This window comes from Ips typographus, linkage group LG7 (genome assembly GCF_016097725.1).
Source record: "Ips typographus isolate SLU linkage group LG7, UJ_Ityp_2.0, whole genome shotgun sequence".
In the NCBI taxonomy this organism is placed as follows: Eukaryota; Metazoa; Arthropoda; class Insecta; order Coleoptera; family Curculionidae; genus Ips; species Ips typographus.
The window spans coordinates 2,436,439-2,455,064 of NC_138428.1; the positions used below are offsets into that span (position 1 = coordinate 2,436,439).

The 18,626-nt window shown below is 36.9% G+C and overlaps 3 protein-coding genes across 6 annotated transcripts in view; 1 reads left to right on the top strand and 2 right to left on the bottom strand.

Moving 5' to 3' along the window:
- LOC145731713 (protein-L-histidine N-pros-methyltransferase) overlaps positions 1-7,146 on the top strand; it is a 40,457-nt gene extending 33,311 nt beyond the window's left edge. For all 3 annotated transcript variants that reach the window (XM_081983623.1, XM_081983624.1, XM_081983625.1), the window contains 3 exons: positions 5,948-6,157; positions 6,211-6,389; positions 6,834-7,146. In XM_081983623.1, coding sequence (XP_081839749.1) covers positions 5,948-6,157; positions 6,211-6,389; positions 6,834-7,057 — 613 coding nt within the window. In that variant the 3' untranslated portion in view covers positions 7,058-7,146. The remainder of the gene's footprint in view (positions 1-5,947; positions 6,158-6,210; positions 6,390-6,833) is intronic.
- Positions 7,147-7,201: 55 nt separating this feature from the next.
- pins (G-protein-signaling modulator pins) lies at positions 7,202-14,893 on the bottom strand. Of its 2 annotated transcripts, none has more exons than XM_081983609.1 (11): positions 14,708-14,893; positions 14,237-14,469; positions 14,037-14,182; positions 13,852-13,984; positions 12,192-12,431; positions 11,877-12,141; positions 10,558-10,698; positions 10,246-10,390; positions 10,065-10,196; positions 9,726-10,014; positions 7,202-9,672 (listed from the first exon to the last, which is right to left on the bottom strand). In XM_081983609.1, the coding sequence occupies exons 1-11, from the start codon at positions 14,750-14,752 to the stop codon at positions 9,597-9,599; spliced, it is 1,845 nt and encodes a 614-aa protein (XP_081839735.1). In that variant the 5' UTR covers positions 14,753-14,893; the 3' UTR covers positions 7,202-9,596. The 2 variants fall into 2 exon arrangements, with proteins under 2 accessions (XP_081839735.1, XP_081839734.1); XM_081983608.1 differs by having other exon boundaries at positions 10,519-10,698.
- A 572-nt stretch (positions 14,894-15,465) lies between these two features.
- On the bottom strand, positions 15,466-18,081 carry LOC145731703 (cAMP and cAMP-inhibited cGMP 3',5'-cyclic phosphodiesterase 10A-like). Its single transcript, XM_081983605.1, has one exon. It carries the CDS (start codon positions 17,817-17,819, stop codon positions 15,546-15,548), a length of 2,274 nt encoding a protein of 757 aa, XP_081839731.1. The 5' UTR covers positions 17,820-18,081; the 3' UTR covers positions 15,466-15,545.
- Positions 18,082-18,626: the final 545 nt, after the last annotated feature.

An 18,626-nucleotide genomic window follows, 5' to 3' on the forward strand; every position in this document is an offset into this window, starting at 1 on the left:
ACGGCAGTGCGCGATGTGATTACCCTAATCGATTTGATGAAGACTAATCAGCTACGAACAAATTACAAAATTACTCCGGCGACCTGTTTCCGGAATGCGCGTTTCGTCGATAACTGCGGTTGGAATCGTCATTAATTTATCTGAAAGCGGCAGTGGAGCTAAACAATTAGCTACCCAGAAAACGGGGCATTATTCTGTCGGGAGCCGATTTTAGTGAATAGAACGGAAATTTCGCGATCCGCCCACAATAAATATCGGACGTAGACGCGCAAAAAACAATCGCACGGATCTACAAAGGCGGCGAAACCGACGCGGGACAAAGCGGCCTAAGCTTTTTAATTAATCCACAGAACCAACGAACGATCGGACATAAATCTGGCGGACACGGCACTCCTGCATTATCTGACCTAATCGCGGTGTTTTTGCGCTTAAGTGTCACCCAGTCACAACTACACGAGTTGGATTTGGAAGCAAAGACGAAAAATTTTACCAAAAATTCTTACTAATCATAACATCTTTACAGATGTGATCCATATTAACCAGGTTCAAAGTTTGTATGGCTCTCTTTAATGCATCTTGCCATTTATGTCGACTTTATTTTTTGTAACATGTAACATTCACCCATCGACTTGGTGATCGGCCACACCTTTTGTTTCCCTCAGGTCTTCCCTGCTAATAAACCTTTCCATATGCTCACTCCGCCTAAATGTGTGACTAATGTGCCCGATAACCAAAGCATTCGTTCTATGTGCGGTCCAGGACGCCCACATCTCAAATTGATCAATCCGTCGACAGTCCAAGGTTCTGGAGCATATAGAAAGACCTAATAAGATTCCGACCGATTATAATTTATGTTTAAACAGTAAAAAGCACTGACATCTTCTGAAGTCTATTCAGGAGTTCCAGAATTTCGCTATGGGAAGCAGCTATCAAGATTGTATCATCGGCAAACCTTAAGTTGTACTGCCAATATTGAAGTGAATCCTGTCGGAAAACGAAACCAAGGTAGACCTCAAAAACGCTGGAAAGAGTGCTGGACATCAACGTCCGAAGAGGCATAATAGAACAAAACAGGGATTAGCCTACCTATATGGACACCCATTGACAAGATGGACCGACGATATTAAATAAATAGAGCCAAATTGGATGAATGCAGCACAGGATCGAAGACGTTGGATTGGACTACGGGAGGCCTATGATCAGCAGTGGACGCAGCTAGACTGAATGATGATGGACACCCATATTAGAAAGAAAGAAGAAGAAGGAACAAAGCTTGTTTTTCAGTCATGTGGCTATAAACCACGTCTTCCATATTCGCTGACATAACTGATTCTCAAGCCTTCCTGTATAGGCCATAGACTTATTAGTTTTTAGTTTGTTTATGGCAGCTTGAACCTCAGAGAGCAGAATATCCGGTTCAAATTGGGTGATGGGCTGGTTAGGATACCAGCATTAAAAGCAAATTAATATTTTAGGGTTTATTCCGAATATAGAAAAACTTCCTTTATTAACAATTTCCACAACTTGCAAGGTTTAGAAGTAGAAAATCTATTAGTTAACTATACTATTGACGTAAGTTTTTTTTTAGATGTGAAATTGAAACTAGCACAAATCGATGATACCTTCAATACATAAACTACGCTTTTGAATTTTAAATTTCCTGCAAAAATACGTTCAAATTCAGCAACTGGAAATATCTAAAAAGGCAAAGGAACCGAGCCTCGATGCGGTGACATCATCCTTTTCCCAGGGCATCCATCTTACTCCGTCAAAGACATTAGGCAATTTTTAGGATCGCGTTCATCGACGCCGCCGTCGTCTAAAAAAACGTGCTCTCCCGATCAATACATAAAAATTTCATATTGAAAATGATTGGAGGCGGCAGCGGAGGCCAGCCGGGGGCAGCAGCTCTTCTTATTCTGAAAGCCCAGTAGCGTACCTGAATTACTCACCTTTGTAATTAGTCATTTATTGTTTCTTTCACCATATTCTACAAACTTTATGCTGGGTACAGTTGAGTAAAACATAACCATGGTTTTTAGTTATCTTTCCTGATTGTGGTGCAGTAGTTTATCATGTGGTCGAGGTGACTCCGCCTCTGGCTCAGTCTTTTGCAGAGCTGCTCTGGCGCAATTATTATTAAACTATTTTATCTTTTTTCTTCGGCTCTATATTGTTCTTTCGCTCTTTCTTCCCGACTTTACGTTCCTTAATCACTATAAGGACCGGGAGAGTTTTACATTCAAAGAGAAACGTTTTTTTTTTACTTTTCTAGCATTTATAAAGGATCTAAAGATGATAAATGGCATTGCTATTATTGCTCGGGATGATAATCGATAATTTAGACAACTCGGTATGGTAAGCATCTCGATCAGTCACCGAAGCCTAAAGGGTCAAAATTGGCATTGGAAAAAAATTAATTGGCACTTGTGCGGTTTCCAAACCGCGTAGGAGTTTTTAACCCGCAGCATCGAACCGATTTTGCACCAGGAAAACTCATCATATACGTCGACTTCGATGAGTGTAATTTTAACCAAGCCGGCACCCCCTAAGGGGTTTTTCTTGCCAGTAAAATTCCGGTTAGCAATTTCTCTGGGGTTTAAAGACGAACGGTCAAGTTGGTTCAGTTAGGCGGTGGCGCCCCTTTCGATCCAATCCAATATAAATCACTCATTAGAGCTCGCGCTAGGTAATTTCATGATTAAAACCATCCAATTTGGCTCAACGAGACGTTTCGAGCTTGAGGCGCGCCTCCAGGAAGCGTCGTGAGGATGCTATCGCCACGAAACCGATCGCGAACTGTAATTTTAAGTGTTTGTAATAACTTTGCGCTTGGATTTTTTTTCTCCAAGTTACGATAATTACTGTGCAACACTTTACCCTCGTGCGCTTTTAGTTAATTAGTTCCTTGACGAGTACGTTATTAATTTTTACGACTCGCAAGTTACACTCCGAAGTTGGTAATCACGCTCGACGGCCCTACCGGGACTCCTTTTTACGGCCTGCAAACGTTTTCCATCCCACTAAGTGCTTATTTAGATGCAGCTATGCCTGTTTCAATAGGTTTTACTAGCTTCTGTCTACTTTAAAGCGTTTATATCCCTTTCAAATTGAATTTTGCCTCGGCCGTCTGATGTGTATGCAAAAATTTAATACATCATATATGAAGAGAAGCTTATACGTACACGGTTTTGAACAAATTTCATGTATAAGTAAAACCATCAATAACAAGATATCCGATTTAAAAACATATTAGTATACTTTCCCCCGGTCACTAATCACTCAGCAAGCTATAACCCTTAAGTTTCAAAAGAAAGCATTAAAAATCCGCCAAAAGAGACTACACTTAAACACTCAATAAATCCTCATGCTACACTACGAATTAAAGAGTGATTTAAGTGGCTTCGCACTACAATTAGATTCACTGGCCAAGAGGAGGTCAAAATGACTTCCCTGAGTTTAAATAGTCATGAGACAACATACCAGGTGTCTTCGAGACGATGAACAAGTAGATTAGACAATGAATTTAAACCCCCAGAATATCTTTAAAGTAGGTTCTTAAAGTATCCTTAAAATAGGACAAACCAACTACAATATCAAAAAATTGTGGGAAGGACTTTTAATAAATCCAATAATATCATTTATTTAGCATCTGAAGGGATTTTAGGAGACTTTTGTGGAGTAAGATGGTAGATACTAACTTAGAATCAGTAGGAATTTTAGAAAACTCATTGGAAGAATGACTAAAAATCACAAAATATCCACAACTTACATTGTATAGTTTCTTCTTCAGTCAGTTTTTTCATAATTGCTTTACATACTTTGTATAATACAACAGTAGTAAGATACCTACTATTTGTGCATAAAAACTTGTACTAAAATGTGTACTAAAATACAGTTGAATTTACATTTATTTGTTTGGCACATTGCATCTCACAACGGTATAAAGTGTTATTTGGGATTGTTATTTTGTGAGATACATCGAGAAATATTCACTTCACTCACAGACAATCGTACACAACCATAGAAAAGATTTTAATAAAGCAGCCCTCGATATGCGACCAAAGCAGGTGCGTGAGAACGTATGTAGTTAGTGCGTTACGTCTCCATGGCTTATTATCTGCTTATAGCAATGCGATTTTTGCACCGAATACAATACCACCATTTACTTTATGATCTGCTTGGACTGTCGATGGCAGATCGAATGATGCTAATGCGCAGAGAGGAAGCGTATATAATTACTTAGCGACTTCTTATAAAACAGTGGACGATCTCCCATGGAGATGGCCGAGCCTCACCGACGAAACGTCGCACCGTTGTCCTCTAATATCGAATGTTTATATGGCAATTTGGAATTAATAATTCGAGAATTCCGAGGCTGCTGCCCGACGTTCTTAATAACTTCTTAATTTATCGGGTGATTTCTTAAAACTGGTGTTATTGCCAAGAGGTTTTGTTTAGAACATCCGCACCAATATTCAGTGTTAAATCAAGTAAAATGTAAAAATTGTTTCACAGATTACTAGCGCAAAATAAGTGTAAAATTAGGAAGTGTGAAGAGATAGAATTAGGCAAAACGTCACAACTAACACCTTCAATTTTGAAAGGGTAGAGCGTTTCAAATACCTTGGAGCTATATAATAACTGCTGATAACAAAGAACAAAATATAGAGCTCTTGGTACAAAAGATTAAAGTCCCAACGATTACAGGCCATGTATACAAGCTCCAAGAAAAAGACTTGTAAGATTGGTATGAGAGGAAGTTCCAACAGGAAAAAGATCACTCCGACGTCCCAGAATACGTTGGACAGACAACATCAAATCAAGATCTACAGAAAATGAATGAAATGAACGCTTTCCATGGCGGCATGACTTTGGTTGTATTGTTGGTCACTGGATGTGAAGCAAGCTTTCATTAAAGTATCTCATGAACGAGTTTCATTCAAAAACAACCAAGTTCCTGCTAAAACCATTTGCACAATTGCGGAATTCATACATTTCTGTTCTTTCGTCTTTTGACAAGAATATTCCCATAAAGGAGATTAAAGAACAAGTTCTGCAGAGGAGAGTATTAGAACACATCGAAAAAAATTGTGATATTTCTAGGCAGTGCGGAGCGAGCAAAGCGTTTTTGACTCAATTTGACAGTTGGTCAACGAACCTATGGTTTGTTGGTTGAGTTTGAAAACAAATGCAATCCTAAATTGGAACAAGACAACATAGCAATCTTTGCAGATGATACTGTCCTTATGGCTGTGGACGAGCAACACGCTACAAGCTTCCAAACTACAGAGAATAAGATCACCATCTTGACCAGACTCTTGAAATTGAACAAGACCAAATCTGTTAATATTAATTTTACAAACCAAAGACATAATTATATCCTATATGCTGACTGAGATAATTCTAAACCACGATAAAGAGCCTACATCAAAAAGAAAAAATAAGAAAGGAATCTTAAACTAAAACGGTATTGACTTTTGGGAAGAAACTACAAGACTAACCTAACCAGACGACTCAAAAAGATCAAACCGTTCGAGATATAGTTTGGTGTATGTGGCAGTGAATTTCGTTTCTTCTCACTCGTTTCTTAAGGACTGCTAGTGAGTAAGCGTTAAGCGTAATTAAATAATGGTATTATATGTAAAAACACAATCATTGATCCTGGTCAGATTGTAACTAAAATATTTATTAAAAAAAAAATTAGTATTACATACATAAATGTCTTTCGACAGCTTCTCACAAATTGGTGCAAAACATCCTTTGCCTTCAGCTCTAATAAGAGTATTGAACTCACCAGGATTTTTAACTTCGCTTAATTAACACTAAACGCTCAAGCAACAATAAAAAATTATCCTTGCTACCAATAATTAAGAATTTTATTCATTCGAGCGAAAGGTGCCGCTCCATAAACTCGTCAGTTTTACTAGCTTTAGTTTCGTTTCAGATGGCTGCAACGTGGTTCTATGTTCGTTCTGTCCCATTCGCAGTTCCTTAAACTGTTACGGGTTCCGGATTCGATGCGATACGAAAGTCTAATTGATCTAGGTGCGGGGGATGGCAAAGTAACCACACAGTTGGCGTCCAGTTTTGAACAGGTGTATGTAACTGAAATCTCTCCTTCGATGCGGAGCTCTTTACAAGCTCAAGGCTTTCGGTAAGTACTATCTTGGAACCACCCAAGGATGGTTTATTCAACCTTTCTTTTAGTGTTCTTGATATAGACGGTTGGTACCAACACCATAAGTTTGATGTGATTGCCTGTCTGAACCTGCTCGACCGATGCGATCTACCTCTTGATTTATTAGATCAAATGAAAAGTTCTATGAAACCAGATAGCTTAGTTTTGCTGGCTGTTGTGCTGCCTTTTTCAGCATATGTGGAATCAGGTAATTTTAATGCTAAATTAGTTCTTTTACTGAGATTGTAATGTCCTCGTTGGGCATTAGAGAAGATATCCGACAAACAAAATAAAGAAAAGTGTCTAACCAATCAAAATAAACAATAAATGCCACCTAGGGAAAACAAACCATTTTGATGGTAAGATATAAGGTTTGTATTGCATTATTTCGTGTTGTGTCAATTTATACAGGGCACTGAAGACTAAATTTTGTGTATTTCAAGTCAAAATTCCTTACTTGAAATTTTGTTTTTATTTATTTCTAACCTTATTTGCAGAGATATCCCAAAATCGAAAAAACATTTTCATTGCCACTTCAAAATTACGGGATAACTCAAAATCAAAGGCAGCCTCTATCTTATCATTGTTTTTGTCTTGTGAATTTTCAATTTTTAGAAATTACGTATTTTAATAAGTAAACCTTTTCTTGTAGGATCATCATCAGACCACAAACCAAAACAAACACTACCAATCGAAGGAAGCACGTTCGAGGAGCAAATGCAAAGTGTGGTGGACAAGGTTCTGACACCTTCTGGGTTCGAAGTGGTGACCTGGAGCCGGGTACCGTATTTGTGCGAAGGTGATTTGCAGCAGAGCTACTATTGGTTGGATGATGCAGTTTTTGTTTTAAAATTGTCTCCTAATTTTAGCAGATAAATTTATTGTTTATTGTTTATGTAGGTAATTTGTGTACGCACTTGATTTACATCAAACGAATTGTATTATTATACCAGTATTTGAGAGAATATATTTTTTTTGTTTGTACCAAATTACATTGGTGAGAAAATTAAAACCAAATAATGCACTTCAGCATTTTTTAATCAAACTATATATTTAAAAGGTAAATAATATGGAAATCATTGTTTAACAATTTTTCCTTTTATTAATACAATTCTTTCTTTATTCCTTCATGACAAAATGCAAAATACCGACTAGACCGACAAATCTTTGGATAAAACTGTGTGAAAATTTGGCACGTAATTTTTTATCATTTACATTATATTAAGGTTAAATATTTTTCGAGTAAACCATCCTTTTGCTCCAATCGTAAGAAATACCGGAAACAAGATAATTATATGTATATGCATTGTAAAAAGTTGTTAACTTGCGATAAAATCTCTCTAAAATTACTTTATTATTGTATAGTATAATAACGTCTATGGAGGAACAAATTTGGCGCAAACAACGAACATCGATATTTATCACATTGTTTAACTTGGGGCGCAAATAATACAGAGTCGAAAAACACTTTGTTGTGTTAAGTAAATGCATTACTGGCTTGCAAACGCCGTGAACTTATTAGTATAATTTTTTCATCATTTCGAGGCTAATTCGCTACAGGAAAAGTGACAACAATAATTATCAGATTGATTAAATTAAGACTGCAAGTAAACATGGAGATATGTCTTATTTAAGAGATATATGGAAGGCAAAAAAATAGAAAAAATGTCTTTGTATATCTCACTTTAACGTACCGGGTGACCCAATAAGACCCTTCTTTTGATAATAAGAATCGCGCGATAAATGACCTAAAACTATTAAAAATTTAGCTACGAAATGAATAAGATGTTAAAGAAGGAATTGTGAGTCTAATAAGACGTTGCTCGAAAGGGACGAAACGCATGATAAACTTATCACTTTAATATTACTCTCGAAATTCTTACTTTTAATATAAAAAGTAAGCCTAAAATCCAAATAGGCATATTATATCCAAATTCCACATATTTCGGAACCATTTATAAAGATTTTTTGTAAAATTTGATGCCTCAAATCTAGGCAATTTGTTAAAATCGGTCAAATCGCTAAGAAGTTACAGCAGGTTATTACAAAAACAATTGAACACCCCCCATCATCTTTCTTTTCGAAATAACTGAAATTTTGGTTTTACGAAAATGCTAGATAAACTAGTTCTCTTTAAAAATGTGTTGGCACCTTTGGTGGTCATTTTAAGAACTTGAAAATATTTTCCAGCGATTCTTCATGACCAATTTACCCAGTAATTTTTGTAACCCCAAAGTCATACGACATACGGTTTCTGAGATATGGTTGAGAAACAGTCTTATTGGGTCACCTGGTACATTTCTGTGCATAATTTTGTTTTGTTTGAATCTCTACTTTTATCCTCAAAGTTATATAGTTGCCTTGTATATAGTCAAATTTTTACCCTTTGAGAATGACGTCAAGCAGGTGAAAAAACACGCATGTCTGGAATTAGATCACAAGTCTTAACCTACAAATGTTTTGAAAAATTAGTGCGTTCAGAAGTGACTGATGATCAAGTGCCTTGAAAATCACATGATCATGAGAGTTTCAGTTTAATCATCATTCTGAATAGGTGTGCTTGCACTCATTTAAAGATCTCTTCTACTCCTAATAACATAATATATTATTAATGTTCATTGATTTTGTGCTGTGTTATTGTGCTATGCATAATAAAGCGAAAATAGTAATTTGGCATACCAACATTACCAACTTCTTTGTTTTTCATAAAAGCGGTTATTTTGGTTTTACTGACCGACATTTTCTTAAAAATGTTGGTGAAATAGGAGTCGTCAGCTAGAATTCCACACTTTTTCATTTGGCCTAGGGTAGCAGTACTCACTTTTAAAGCTTGTGATGCTCTATCATACACATCGGAATAATCAATTGGGATGACATCTGGAAACTGTTCCTTTTCGTACTCCAAAAAAAGCAGCACATTTAGAATTAGCATTTGGGCTTGCTCATTGTAGCGCAGCATTTTTATACCTTTGATATTTGTTTATATCAAAGTGACAGTAAATGTCAACGTTTTTAATTTGACACGATGACAAAATTAATAACGTGCCTTTTTTGTTAAAATTGTTTATTTCACATGTTTGACATGCGATAAACAAAGATGTAAAAAGATGACGTCATTCTCAAAAGGTAAAAATCCAAGGTAAAGGTAATTTGATAATTTACTTTTCTAACTGCTACGCCAACTGAAAGTAAATGTGGCACTTTTTGCTGAAACTATTAACTCAAAAATTCTGGTTAATTTAACCGATCTGATAATACCTTTCCCGTCATTTCTAAACCTGGGAACCAAAGTTCCACAAGAGAAGTTAGTTATATAACTATAATTTATGTATACATAATATAGAGGGTACATTCGAATTTATATTGGTGAAACTTGTACTATTACTTACTAGACTGCCTTCTAGAGACGGTCTCTTTATTTTTTCTTTGATACTTTTTTAGAACTGGTAAGTCCACTATTTGAGTGTAACGGAACTGACCCGTTGGCTATCCTGCTTATCAATAAATTAGTATTTTTTTCAAGTAACAGACAGATTTAATGTACCTGTTAGTCGGGCGAGGCACTGAAGCTCTTTGATCCTCCATTCGTCCAGACTGAAACCGCATAATCAACGTGAAAAAGTCCTCGTCGGGAACAGTGGCGCCTCTGGCCGGTAACCGATTGCCAGCCAACGGCACTTCGGAATCGTCAACAGCCGCCGCGGGCATCGGCGATCGCTGATCGTCCAGTCTGGAATTTTGACAACGGACCAACTGATCCAGAAAATTATCGTCTGGCACGCAGGAATTAGCCCGAGACTCGGCCAGACGTTGCAGTGACCCACTCTGCAAACCTGTTCTCCATTTTAAGAAATACCTTTAGCAACAAACACGCTAATCTTACCTGGTAAACTGGGGAGTTCTACTCGTTGCTCGTCCATTCGTTTACTCTGCATGCCACTAATCAGATCAAACAGATCATCTGGTCCCTCGTTCTCCGGTAGATTAACCACGTTCTTGTTTTCTTTATTCTCGCCTGTAAATTTCACTTTTGGACCGAAAAACGTACAGATCAAAAATTTTACCTTTCACAGACAACGAGCATCGCTGATCGTCCATGCGCTTCGATTGAAATCGCGAAAGCAAATCGAAAAACGAGTCTTCGTCATCGGCTTTACCAACTGCAGTTGGTGGCAGTGATAGACCAGGCTTTTTGCCATCCGGTGTAAGCTATTCAAACAATTTTTCACAATAAAAATACAAATTTGTAACTTTTAAAAAAACCGAATATTTACGTACAATAACTCACTAATGTCATGCCGCAACAAAAAAAAAAACAAAATTACATAAGCTACTACCTTAATAAGACTAAGCTGTTCCATGCTTTCACGTCTCACCCTGTGCAATCGGTCTTGACTACTTTCCAGCCTGGAGGAAGGTTTAACTTCCTCCACTTCCGGACTGTCGGGCAAATCAAGAGCTTTCTTTAAATCGGCAATATTCATTTTGGCCGTAGTCTCTCCCAAAGGATCGCCAATCTACAAATTATGGTCAAACTTGCTTAAAATACAGTTTTCGTCAGATAAAATTATACAGGGTTATTCACGTTATTCGACACGGAAAATTGCGACCTATCTTTTACAAATGTTTTCAAGATGGTTGTCCCAAATGCAGAAAAAGTATCAAAGTTATGTTTTTTCAAACCTGGTACTTTATTTGATTTTCAGAATCTACGTTGAAAATAAAAGGTAATTACATTACGGTTTGGTACGTCTAAACTTTACAGTTTCTCAGATATTCGTTATTTTGTAAAAATTTAGAACAAATTTTAAGGTTTAATCACTCAACCTCTGTTTGGTTTTTATTAATCAAAATTGACTTGAGAACTGCTAAATGATGCAACCTTTAAACTTTAATAACTTGTGAAAATCAAATTGAACACCACTTATTTTATGGTTAAAGTAGATTCAAAATTTAATTACCTATCGAAAATTATTGAGGGTTTCTATGGCTAACTGTTCGCATTTTCTTGGAAAGTCAACATTTCTCGAACTCGCACCGATTTTAATTGATTTCTTGAACTCTGAACTGTTTTAAATGACAGCTTAAATAGCAGATTAGCGAAATTTTTAGGAGTTTATCCATTAAGATACTTAATAATGTTTGCTAAAGGATTCAAAAACGGAGTAGGTATGTTTGTGTTTGTAGTAGAATGTTAGAAGTTTTAAACATTTTTTATGAATTATTTTTGTAACTTGTAAACAGCTGCTCTCAGTGGAACGCTGGACATGTTTCGTGCATATAAATGCTCATTATCAGGAGCTTATGGGATCGAAAATGCGCTGGCTGTCTTTCTAAACAGCAGAGACTGGGAAACCCATGCTAAATGTTAATTAATTCCATATTAGATGGTTATTAGCAGACTCTTAAAAAACGACTTTTAAACGGCGAAAAACCCACCAGTTAAAGAGAGCACACGAAAAGTAGACACTTTCCGGCGTCCTCATAAAAAATGTCCGATTTCTCAACATTAAATCAACCGAGAAATAGATAGTTTTCAGAGTAATACCATAAAAAATGTTAAATTTACAGGTTAGGAACCTTAACTTTGCTAGTCTTTCATTTTTTTTAATAAGTGACATTAATCAGAGTACGATTTTATCTGTGTAGCTACTTAAGGAAAAGGAGGTAATAGGAAAGATTGATTATTACTCACTTCTTTGCTAATCTCCAAATGTTTTCTAGCGAAATCCAAGGCTTTTTCATGATGACCGAGAGAAGCGTGCGCATTTCCCAGCGACCAACACGCTCTACCCTCACCCACACGATCGTTCAGATTCTGAGCTATCAGCAAATGCCTCAAATGATACTCTATGGCGGTTTCGTAGTCTCGTAGCAGGGTGTAAGTGTTGCCCAGACTATAGCAGGCCTGCGCCTCCACAGCTTGATCGACCAGTTCTTGGGCTAACGCTAGAGTGCGTCTGAGTAGACCATCGTTTACAATAGAAACAACTTGCCACTGACACCTTACTTATAATGGTGCGCCGCCTCCTCAAACTGTCCCATAAAAATATGCGAGTTGCCCAAATTGCTATGCGCCCGTCGTTCGGCAGCCTTGTCACCAAACTGACGCGCAATAGAAAGCCGCTCTTCGTGGTAATGGATCGCCTGAGCAAAGTCTCCCAGCAAGTAAAAAGTGTTGCCTAAGTTGCCGCAGGCCCGTCCTTGAGCCGCTACGTCTCCTAATTCTCTCATCAGGGCCAAGTTTTCCCTAGAATTTAAATACCAGTTACAGAGAAACCTGGTAACTGAAGCCAACTTTGGTCACAAACTGACATTAAATGTTTAACCCCTCAACACCCAAAATTACAAAAAAAAGCTACATTTGCAGAAAAAATTCTAGACGCGTAGAATTTCACTTTGTGCTAACCACAAAACGATTGAACATATACAGGGTGTCCCAAAAACATTCAAATTTGTAAGTAACGCTTTGCCAGTTGTGACCGCGTTGACCCGGTTCTAAGTGGGTGGAGACCTAGACCACTGGGTGCAGAAAGTCATTCTAAACATTTTTGGTCTTTTGCAAAACGTTACAGTCTTTAATTATATAGTATTGCAAGAGCAAATTAAATTATGTAATTCGCCCTTAATAAGCAAATTTCTATTATTAGCTGGGAACGCCGCTAAGAAATTGAAAGAATACTTATTGTATAATCTTAATGAAAAGAAAAGGTAAAAATATACAGGGTGCAAAATGTCAAATTTCTATGGAAAAAGTGAATCTAAAAAGATTGAAAACTGACTATAGTAAGTTTTAAAAGTGACTTATAAGAACCAAAAATTGTGGTAAATAAAACAAACTATAAACGTCACATTGTCAGCTGGGATCAACACTTAAAAATTGCCAAAAAGAAACATTTCTTGGTATGGCATTAATGCTAAGAGCTTTTAGCAGTCATTTTAGAAGGCTGAAAATAATTTACAGCATTTTTTTGTAGAGCAGTTTTTAAAAAATGCAATTTGGTGCACCCTTTCGCTTCTTGCATTGTTAACTGTTTAATAAGGAGCCTGAGAGCAAAAACACCTTAATACAATCTTGTAGAGGATGAAATTTCCTACAACTTTTATTATTTACACTTTTTTGCACTGGAGTTTTTGTCTCACTTTACATTTTTCTTTCCTGAATAAATGATTTTCCAGATATAGCAAACCCCCTTTTTTAGTAACTCATTTTAGTGGAGTATAGAAACATTTTTTTCTCTCACCCCAATAAATAAACTTAAAACCAGTCTAGAGTTTTCTCAGCAAATATGGCTTTAGTTAACTATCCTGATTAACTGTATAAAGAGATAATCAATATTAAGATTGCAATAATTGAATACATTTCAAGTTTGTCCTTAATATTCTACATGAGTTCTGTCACCTTTTATATTTCATACAAGTGCTCATAAAATAGAAAAAACAACAATCATGCTTCCTACAATATTGTGCATAATAAAATTATTTTAAGTTTTAGGTAAACTTACTCAAAATACTTTATAGCTTCCCTGAAAGATTCCTGAACATCTTCAGAAAACTGTCCAGGAATTTTTGGCCTTGCCATAATAAATATTGTATAAAAATAATTATTAAACTAGTTAAACAAGTCAAAAGTTCACACTTAATAAGAATTTACTGTGTATTGTACTTACTCATAATAGGATACAGCTTCCTGGAGACACTCTTTGACTTCATCTGAAATCTCACCACAATCCTTCTGACCTACTCGACCTATATTTTTGCCCTTAGCATGATAGACATTCCCTAAATTATAGAGGGCACGCCCTAAAACACATAGTAAAATACCTGGAAAATACTAAAAAAAAATTGCATTAACCTTCACTAAGTTTATCATCCAATTCCCTAGCTAATTCCAAATGTCTTTTGCAACAAACCACTGCTTCATCAAATTTTCCCATAACTTTTAAGGTGTTGCCCAAATTGCCTGAAGACTTTGCTTCCCCAAGTTTGTCCCCCATAGTTCTTTTAAAAAAAAATAGGTAAGAGAGTTTTCACAACACCCTGTCATAAGTTTACCTAGCCAGTGTCAGATCATGTTTATGATACTGCATGGCCTTATTGTAGTCACTTAAGTAAAAATATGCATTGCCCAGTTGACTGTATATGGCACTTAAAGTTCTTAAATCATCTGTGCCAGCTTGAATTGCAGCTTGAAAAAATGCCACCCCTGCTCGACAGTCTCCTGCCTTGCATAGGCGTTCCCCTTCTAATGCCAACTCCAAGCACATACTACTAGATCCATCAAACTCCTATAAAAGAGGTATTTAATAAAAAATTGTTTGGGTTAAAATTAGCCAATTGAAGAAACTTCAAGGTCTATTGTGGTGTGCATTAAAGGAAGTTATATCCGGAGTGATACCTGCATTGAATTTAATTTAAATCTAGCTCTATTCCGGTCTTTAAACGTGACTAAGGCATATAATTCTAAGGAATTTCAAATGGGAGTGGGTAAGTTTATAGGAGGAAAACCATGTTTTTGTTGTGTACCTGTACGGCATCGGGCAAATTCTCCTGGCTTACGGTCACCGACATATTAGAGCACTTAATACACGCCTTTTCACTTGAAACTTCCCAATTATAAAGGTCCAAAACCTTTTAAAACAAGATGAAAACAATAAATAACAAAACAAACCTCTTCACCTTGCATACATTGTACGACTGTCTGACTGTCAAAACACCATAAAAAAACTTGATAAGTCACTGTCAATAGTGTCAATTACGTTTCCTCTTCTTCCACTGTAGCGCAACGTTTGTTGTATTAAGTTCATCGGGAAGTGGCTGTGACGTCACGGTGGATGCTAGGTTTCGTTCTAGTCAATAAGCGCTTATGTAATTAGTCTTGAGAAAATTTTGGTTGTTTTAAGTAAGGGTATTTTGTATCTATACTTTTTATTAATCAATCCCAAATGTAAACTACATGACATCAAGAGTTTTAGGATATTATTAAAGTAAAAATATCCAAGTAAAATTTAATATTAAATTTAATTTTATATTTAAATTATTATAAACATCCGGGTACAATAAAAATACACCGTTGTTGGCAAAAAGAACACCAAAACAACGAAGGAAATAAAATAGCTGACCTTCCGGGTTAAGAAGGAACCACGTGTGTTTTCTGACAAAAGGTTCGTGGCATGATGGGGTAAACCCAAATGTCCATGGAAGGTAAAGAGATATTTTTTTTTCAAACTTAAACACACGTCAAACAACAAAATAACCAGGCTGTACCAGAGTAAAAAAGGTAATTCATGCAAGAGTATGATTTATTCGCTACCACATACGATTCATAGAAATGTGTTACTTCAAATCACTGGTATCTAGAACATTAATCAATAGGATTGACGACCGAATCATCCTGCCTCCAACTCTTTCTGCCTTTAAGATCAATAATCTCCTGCCATGTTTTTCGTAGCAACGTTGCCTCTCCGCTAAGATCACCACAATTTGGCAGGAAAGTTTTTAGCAAATCAGTGCAAGGTAATACGATAATAGTGAGAAAATTGACTTGATCTTCGGGAATTTGTGCTGACTTTTCTCTGTCCATCAGACTTAACGGCGTTAAACCCATGGCCTTTTCTTTGTCACCTTGATTGTAAAACTCCTTGACCACGTTGTCTGTCAGAACTTTAGCGACCATGTATGGTTTGCAAGACCCGGATAGATCGCAGCTGGTCATCATGATTGCCTTACACAGCTGACGATGATGGTGGTTGTCCCAGTCAATAGCCTGTTCATTGCAGATTTGTAAAAGCTTGATCCGTACTTTGAAATAGTTGGCCAAATCGGTGGCCAAGATGCATTGCCGTACTTCCGCATAGACCTGCTTCCAAACATCTTCCGAGACTTCATAGAAGCTAAATACTTTGTATATCAACATAGCTACTTGGAAATGATGGTTCTCCAGAAAAGATTCGTCGTAAAGCTGGGATAGAGTGTCATCAGTTTTTTGTAAAAAATTATTTGTGTAACCGCCGTGGTCCAGATCATGACACATACACGCCAATAATAAAGACTTGATTTCAATATCGTTGAATATGGATTTGTTTCTCAGCAGAATGTTATACATGCAATGAGCTACGTTAAAAGCGTGTTCCCAGTTATGATACGGATTAGGTCTGTAGCATTTCCTTACAGTAAGAATAAACTTCATCAATATGTCTGGGTTGATCTCCTGGAAGCCCACTATGGTCCTCATCATGTAATAAACCATTTGAGGCATAATAGGTTCTTCATCCACCGAAATGTACCATCTAAAGTCATTAAATCCAGTGGGTATGACCACATCGGGGTTTTTGACAAAGTTAGTAATGTCATGTATGCAGGGTTTTAGCTGATAACTCAACAGCTCCAAATTGGACTGGTTCATCAAATAGGTACGTTTCATCTTCTTGCTCAATTTGGCGTAATGTAAAGCCAAGGCGCAATACACTGAAAAAGTTTTGAAAAGATTTTCATCCGAGGAAGTAAAAACCACTCCGTTAATTTTATTCACGACTTGCACAACCCCCAGGATGATATTTTCTAAACTTACTATAGGCATGCAAAGGATGGATCTTGTTATGAACCCTGTCTTTTTCTCCACTTCAGTAAAAAATCGCGGATCATTGTAAGCGTCCCTAAGGTTTACAGTCACTCCAGTTCGGGCAACTAGGCCGGGAATGCTACGATCTTTAGCTAGACGTACTTTGATGTTTTTTCTATGCATGGTATTGGCTTGACTACCGTCAATTCCTTCATCAAACACTTCAGCGGTCATATCACTACTTTCCGGATCTATAATAAAAAACGATCCTCTCTCGGCTCCTAAAGTTGCTTTTGCAAATTTCACAATTTCCGTGATAAGAGTTTCAAGGGAGACGTTTTCAGCAAAATAGCACTTTATTAAGTCTAGCAAGTAATCATTGAGTTCTTGCTGTTTTTGCAAAGCCAATCGCAAGCGGTTTTGATGAATGGCCGCTCCCATCCATCCGGAAACAACGATAGAAATTTTTAAGTCTTCCTTGCTGAACGGTGATTCCGACACGAATCGATACATTTCTAATATGGCATAACAGTCCCCATCTGTGGTAACTATGGGAACACACAACACTGATTTGACCATATCATTTTGATATCCCAAACCAGCGGGAAATCTTTCGTCGCACAAAATATCATCTACCAACACGAATTCCTTTTTGAAAGCCACATAAGTAGCTACGGTACTCCCTTTCTGGATTTTCCAGTTGACTTTATGCCGTTCGTGGGTCACATTCTTGGGCACCTGGTAGATTTCCTCGGATGCGCTATCCACAATATACAAAGTGACTCCATTTGCTTTGGTAACAACTTTCAAGACCTCAGCAGTTTCTTGCAACACTGCGGCCAAGTCCACGCTGTCTGACAGGAAGGAAGATAGGTCCTGCATTAGAACACTGGGCTTGTTTTTCAAATAGAAGCTAAACTTTTGACTTTCTTCTTTTGCTTTGTCCACTCCAGCTTTACTTTTTCTCACAATTTTCATGTAGGGTGCTATCACTCGTCTGGTCGCTTTGTCTTTAGTGTCCAGCGCCATTTGTTCGTTTAAAGGCACATTTTTTCGGGGAAATGATGAAGACGCCATTGCAAAAGTTTTGTATAATCAGGCAAAGAATGACAATCAAACTAGTAAAACGTAAATATGTTAATGTCAAGAATGACACACAATTTTATAAACAGTTAATATAGTATTATACAGGTGTGGAAAGTTTAAAATCATCGGTAAGAAGCAAACCAGTGAATTTGGCAAACGAAATGTTTAGTATGAACATTGACGCTCTGTGTTTCAAAAATCAATCACTTCTACATTTTCGTGGTAACGCTCTTCCACTGAGCTTTGAATGCACAGTAGTTCGCTTTTTTGCTAGTGTGATTTTTGTGAATGTAAAAATCTTAACTTTAAGGAATGGTGCAAAGCTAGAGGGATAGTTGTATACAGTGCCCTATACTTTCCTCAGCAAAATGGAAGGTCTAAGGCTAAATCGAACCATAACAAGACAGGCTATAGAGCTCTGATATTTGAAGCAAACTTGTTGATTGTTTGACCAAACCTTCAGATAAAGTGAAATTTCAAAATTGTATTCGTAATATAATGTTTGGATTAGACTTATTCTTTTGAACTCCTAAGAGCATTAAATAAGTTGATGTCTAATAGTCTTTATTGTTGTCTGTTGACTACTGAGCACATTTAAATAAACCAGTACCTAACTACCTAATAAAAGGAAAACATTTAAAATATATTATGTAGTTCCTGTAGGCTTTTTATTCTGTCCTTCACTGCATCCTTTTGGAACCCTTTCTCGTTAAATGAGCTGCACAATACCATATCTTCCGGTCAAATAATGAAAAAAACAGGAAACGGGGACTTTCTGCATGAATCGTCTCGTTTACA